The sequence below is a fragment of the Vespula pensylvanica genome, chromosome 1, assembly GCF_014466175.1.
Source record: "Vespula pensylvanica isolate Volc-1 chromosome 1, ASM1446617v1, whole genome shotgun sequence".
Classification (NCBI taxonomy): domain Eukaryota; kingdom Metazoa; phylum Arthropoda; class Insecta; order Hymenoptera; family Vespidae; genus Vespula; species Vespula pensylvanica.
In genome coordinates this window covers 19,224,644-19,231,505 of record NC_057685.1, presented here as the reverse complement: position 1 = coordinate 19,231,505, position 6,862 = coordinate 19,224,644, and the positions used below count along the sequence as shown (strand labels likewise).

General features: G+C 41.7%; 1 protein-coding gene across 5 annotated transcripts in view; it reads right to left on the bottom strand.

Moving 5' to 3' along the window:
- Positions 1 to 6,862, bottom strand: part of LOC122633675 (protein groucho-like) — an 83,240-nt gene that overhangs the window by 50,446 nt on the left and 25,932 nt on the right. For all 5 annotated transcript variants that reach the window (XM_043821856.1, XM_043821887.1, XM_043821876.1 and 2 more), the window contains exon 3: positions 3,096 to 3,159. In XM_043821856.1, coding sequence (XP_043677791.1) covers positions 3,096 to 3,159 — 64 coding nt within the window. The remainder of the gene's footprint in view (positions 1 to 3,095; positions 3,160 to 6,862) is intronic.

Here is a 6,862-nt window from a genome sequence, read left to right as displayed (position 1 = left end):
TCTCTCTCTCTCTCTCTCTCTCTCTCTCTCTCTCTCTCTCTTTCTCTCTCCCCTTCTACCATCTTTCCAACATCGTAATAACTCGTTTCTCCCGAGTCGCTCGAACCCGATTATTAAATCAACACCCGACATCGATTACGAACTTTGTAACGATCCCGTTTTGAAACGAATCGATTTCACGTTAGACGTTTCTCGGCTCCTCCTACTACGCGCGTTGAAACGAAAAGCGTTCGTAAAACGAGTAATTCCTTCGAAAATCTCTTCGTCTTGTATAATTTACGCATCTTTCGAAGAAGCTAAAATTTCGGGGGGAAAACTTGTGTACGGCACGTAGCTACTTACGTATACTCGTAGTTCCTTGTGTGTGTACGTGAATATATATATATATATATATATATATATATATATGTACATATAAATAAATGTACGTACAAGTGTAACGGGTGGATCGATGTAAACCGAAGGAAACGCTTGACGGGCGGCGAGGCGATCTCCGTTCTAACTCGTAAAAGTTCACGAGCTCGACGATTACATGAAAGAGTCGTAAAAGCGTAATGGCCCTCTGGCTACGACGTCGTATAACGGCATCGTGAGAGAAGCGTCTTCCTCTTCGTTTCTAACGCGAGTCTTCGTGTGCCCTCCGACCCCTTTCGATGCTCCGAACCTTTCGAAGAAAGGATTTCTTCGTGGTAAGGCCGAATCCGGTAAACGTGCCACGAACGACAACGACTGGATGCATCCGCCATCTGTAGCTTCCATTATTTTCCTATTTTCTCTCTCTCTCTCTCTCTCTCTCTCTGTCTCTCTGTCTCTCTCACTCTCTTTCTCTCTTAAGAAGCAGTAGCTAAAGGTCGCGATTTGCAAACTTGCTTACAAACTGTAAACGAAGAAACGAAGTGGCGCAATGTGTGCTAAAGCGTTTGGATTGCGTCGACAAGAATGACATTTAACAAGGATGCCGAGTGAAATCGTATTGTAGGAAAGGAAGATCGACGATATCTGGGGAAGATGCATCGATTATATAAATCGAAATATAAACTCAAGCCGATTGTATGTTTCGATAAACGAGCTATCATCGAGTGAAATCTGAAAGCGTAAATAGTCGGTGGCGAGCTCGATATCGATTTGAGATAGAGTCTCGATCAACGGATAGATCGATCGGTCGGCGGTCGAGCGGTCGATCGTCTGTGCGAAGAACAGGTGTACGTACCTACCTAAATACCTTCTCTCTCTCTCTCTCTCTCTCTCTCTCTCTCTCTCTCTCTCTCTCTCTCTCTCTTGTATATACATATACAGATACATATATATACCTGTTGCTGCGTGTCCGGCTTGCGAAACGATCCGATAAAATACATTTTTGTTACCTTCGAGGACGATCGATCATCGGCGGAGCGCGAGAAGCGAGCATGCCAGTAAAGGCTCTCTAATAACGAATGGACTCGTTTAACATCGAACCGATCGAGGGTTGCCTATCGCGGCTATAATAACGAGAAACGTACATACGTAGAAAGGCAGGCTCGCGTAAATTCGAACTCAAGTGCGTTAATCGTGGCCGCAGCTAGGGATCGCAAAATCGACGTGAGAAAATGGCGCGCCTAGTTCGCTGATCGAGATCGATCGATTTATCTTTCGCGTTGCGTGAATCGCCGGAAGTGCCACGTCCATGGCTGAGCGAACGGGCTGCATTTTATATCGCGCGATTTGCATCGAACGTAGTCACGCAGTCAACGAGCGTACCCTATAAATTATTGTACAAAGTTCGTTCTACGTTGGTAGCAATCGTGAATGAGAACGACGACGACGACGACGACGACGACGACGACGACGATCTATCGCGATCGATACTCGTCGCGTTGCATACGTTAACACGGTAAGCGACCTTCGACCTACTAAGAGATAGAGAGAAGACACGAGTTCGTAGCTAATAAAGACACACGCATGACCGACGCGACGTAAGGTAATAACCAAGATCTACGGGCGAAAGTGCGGCTACGAGATCGCAAAAAGTAACTGCAAACAGGAGTGTCGAGAGAGAGAGAGAGAGAGAGAGAGAGAGAGAGAGAGAGAGAGAGAGAGAGAGAGAGAGAGAGAGAGAGCGAGTGGATACGTATACACAACGTTACAGAGTACCTCGAGTGCCTGCGAATCTCGTTTGCGCTTTCAGCCGTAGCAAGCGCGTGTCCGTGAAAATTGCTAAAGCTTTCGAGAAATGCTTATAGAATCGCACCTACTGGATATATATATATATAAACTTACCTTGGAATTTCTCGCGCGAAGAAGAGTAGTCGAATCTACGAGTATTTTTCTCGACTCCTATCGTATACTCGTTTGGAAAAGCACTCTCCCGTTATTTTCATTAGCTAATGCAATGCTCATTTTTGTTTCCCGTTTGTTTACCATCCCTTCGACAAACGCCAAATGGAAACTCGTGAGAGTACAAAGGCAACGGAACGCGGCTTTCGTTTTAACGTAATTTTCTGAGACCGCGTATTCCGAAAGTGTTTCCTACGCTATACTCGTACGCTAATGTCGCGCCAAGCGTTTGTTTGCTACCAAGCTTTTGTTACAACAAAGTAGCCAAGAGTTAATTACGTTATTACAATATTAACAAAAAGCTCGTTTTCAAAGTCTTTGCGATTCGCTTCCAACTTCCTTTGCGTTAAAAAGAAAATGAAAAACCTAACGCAGATACTCGCGATCGCTTTAACGATATCTATGAAAATGATGTGCATCGCTTCTACGTATTTCAAATTCCATAGATACCGTTTCGCTGAATTATTAAGCTTCCCTGCAAATTATAATTTATCGACCACTGAGAATCACCGATGCCATTTAATATAGCAATTTCATTAATAGACACGCAGCCAAATAAATTAACGGTATTTCGATCGTTGCACGAGAAGCACGTAGGTATATTGTACATAGCATATCCGATTAATTCGAGGGAACAAATTCCATATGAACGTTCAACGATAGTCGAAGAAGAATTACGCGAGAAAGTTTTGAAAAAGAATTTACGAAAAAAAAAAAAAAAAAAAATTAATAAATACATAATGAAGATATAAAGAAAAAAGAAGGAAAGAAAATGTACTCACCATTACGTAATGACGTTGCATTTCCGTCTTCTCCTGAGCAAGCTTCTCCAGGTCCAACTTAATACTAAAGAACACAAATAACGGATCGTAAGTGCGAGGTAAATATCGAAAGTCGTTGTTTATATTATGGAAAGGATGGGGATGCGGTTGAGTAACGCTCGTAAACATTATTTGACAGAAAGGACTCGATAATCCGATTACACCGCGTACATTGTTTTTGCTTCGTGACTTTCCTACGATCGATGGCGATCGGATTTGTAAAAATCAATTATAAAGTATCGCAATACAGGCTTTTCGGAGATAAACGGAAATTGTTGCGAGAGCTAACACCAACGGTATACAAATTTTATAGAACGCTTCGAAATACCTACGTAATACAAAAATTCAATTTGGGGCCAGAGAATTAAAAAGCACAAATATTTCGAATGAAAAATTGATAATTTCTATCTGCATAAAAAATAAACAAAAGTATAGCTATTCTTCGATTCGAGTACGAAAATCGATTACGCTTTGTTACGGATTGCGAAGGAAAAAAGGAAAAAAGAAACAAACAAACAAAAATAAATAAATAAATAAATAAAAATCAGAATCGATCGATGACTGCTCGCCATTAGTTCACCCCGCTAGTTTTCTTTTTCGATCGAAGCGGTCGACCAATCGCGTGGCGTTGGTGGGAAGGTAAGAGGGGAATGGGAGATGATGAATACCGCTTCGCAGGCAAGCCGTTAAAAATACGCAATTAGCGCGGCCGCAACAAACATCGATAATAATTCGTTACACGGCAGTCTCGTAAACCCCTAACTCCGCTTCTCTCTTTCTCTCTCTCTCTCTCTGTCTCTCTCTCTCTCTCTCTCTTTCTCTCTGTTATCCATGCACGCGCAGCGACGGCACGCTGACTCGAATCGTAATCGAGTGTACCAACGGGGAAAATTGGACGCCAGCCGATCGTTCGAATCGCTCGTGAAAACACATCCAAGAGACCCTTCTCGTTAAAGCAATTAATGACGAGTAATTGTTCGGTGCTAGAGAAAGATGTTGACAATATTTTTGTAAAGTTACTACGAATACCGTATACTTCTCGTTAGAAGAATAACAATGTATATCGTAAATTACATATACTGAGAAAAGGTACTGTTTGTATAATGATTGGAAATAAAAATAAATCAAAATTCAGCAAAACGTTTTTCCCTGTGGCTTCGTTCGTTCGTTCCCTTCGATCGACTGACCCCCTCCCCTCCCTCCCTCTCGTTCATAAACTCACCGCTAAAGGATTCACACAGAATTTAATAACAAAAACAACGTATCGTTCGACATTACGATAACAAAACAGCGAATCCAGCGTACGCGTCGATGTTCCCTCCCTTCCTCTCTTCTTCACGATTCTACATACGACCTATGCGTTTCGCGTAACAATGGTCCGATGTGATGCGCCATATGTGCGGACTCGCGAACGCGCGTTTTTCCGCACGCACGGTGAACGTGCCCGCGCGTATATTCGCCACGTTCGCGAGTTACAAGTCCCTTCCCACTTTACCTAGTATTTTGCAATGCACCGACGATACCACGATAATTTCCCTCCCCATTTTCACTTCCACCTCTTTTTACCCCTTCTTTTTCAAAACGGACGATTTTGCATTTTGCCGATCATTCTCTTTTTTTTTTTTTTTTTTGCCTGTCGAACGATTCGCTAGATGATTTGCAATAACGTGTATATCAACGACTGGGAAATATTTCGAAACTGAAACTGAATTAAATGCGTTATTTATCGGATTTATGTGTATGCTCGAAAGCACAAATTTACCTGGATATAAAAATTTTTTAACGCGTTGTACGAAATTTTGTAAATTTGTACTCGGCCAAGTGTAAACGCGTTTCCAGGGAAACGTATAAAAGAGAGAGAGAGAGAGAGAGAGAGAGAGAGAGAGAGAGAGAGAGAGAAGGAAAAAAAATTAAAATTAAGGAAGATTATCGAGACGAAGTCGAGATGGAAAGAATTTTTATTCGCGAGAGAGCGACTTGCAACGTGTCGCGTTAAATTTCTCTCTCTCTCTCTCTCTCTCTCTCTCTCTCTCTCTCTCTCTCTCTCTCTGTCCGGGCTAGCTCAGCAACGCAACCCAGACGCGAAACCACAGAGTCTCTCTACTTTTTCACCGGTCAGTTTCTCGCGTTCCAATTTAAGGCTACGCAGTAAAAAGAAGAGAAAGAGGAAAATGGAAGGGCGAAAAGCATTAATATCTAGCCCGACCGCGCGTTCTCTCTCTCTCTCTCTCTCTCTCTCTCTCTCTCTCTCTCTCTCTCGCTCTCCTTTTTATTTTTTATTTTTTTTCGTGCTTCTTCTTCTCATCCCGAGCACGTCGGCGCGACGTTAAATTAAAACACGTGTGCGTTTACGGAGTAAGGAGATAAGAGAAGTTCGTACGAAATTGTTAAAATTCCACTCTACGAACGTGGCTACATTTAAATGTTAACCTTTCGTGCTTCTCTCGTGACGATTTCTATTCTTCTTTTATTTCTCTTTTTCTCTTTTTTTTTTTCTTTTTTTTTTATTCGTCGTCGTTTTGTTAGCATAATTTCAATTCCATTTCACACTCGCAACACGATTCGATTCGAGAAGGTCTTAGTGCATGGACGATCTTGTCTCTTAAAAATCGTTTTCGTTGGATAGAATCGTTCGCTTTTGAAGTAAGCTTTTCAATCTTAACGTATTACGCAATTTTATTCGATTCGTTAAACACTCAAGTAGACGTAATAAAACGATAGAGTTATTACCTTGGCGAACGAGCGTTCGACGAGTCACGATCCATTAAAGGCGAAACGATCGACGAAAGCGGAACGGAAATCCCGCTGCTCCGCAACTCGATTTTGCGAAATAACGCGGAACCGAAGCACGCGCGAGCTTCATAAATTCTCCAACGCGAGGAAGAAGCTCGCAAATAGAAGGAATCGAATAGACGATAAAAGCGGTCCTGGATATCCCACAAAGATCGATAACCAATCGCGGATTATTAATTATTTTCGCAAATACGAACCTTCGCCGTTATATCTTTCGCCTTCGTCCTTTTAACGAACAAATCGAGTCAGCGTTGGCGATTATTTCCTATTTTCGACGATTAGACGATTTATTTTCCTTCTTTTATCGTCGTTTTTCCCGAAAACGATTTTTCTCTCTTTATAACTCTATTTCCATTTTTCTTTTTTTCACCCATTACTCTCCGAAAATTCTCTTCTCTTTATTCGAAAATATTCTGCGCGTATAAGGAAAAAGATCGGGACGATAATTTACGAATACTTATCGCATCATTAAGCGGATAACTAAAGCACCGGAGGAAGAGAAATTAACGCGATATATGCGATTGTTCGTACGGATATAATACTCGCTATTTATCTCGGCTCCTTTCGGATATATTACAGATACGAAATATTTGACTATCTCTTTTTCTTTTTTCTTTTTTCTTTTTTTTTTTTTTTTTTTTACCTCGCTTCGATAAAATAACTACACCGCGTAGAGAAAGAAATGAGCAATGGAAAAATTCTCTTTTAACGAGGGACAGAAAGAGAGATAAAAATAGTAACACGAACGAAATAGAAAGAAAGAAAGAAAAGTCTCGCAAAGGGTCGATTCATCGTCGCGCACGTAAATTCGATATCGAGGCTCGCCGATCGAGTACGTAAGTAAGTAAGTACTTACTTAGGTAAGCGATAGGCCTTTGAAACAATGAGCAACCAGAAAATGTCGCACGCGACGCACGTACGTTCTGGCACATATT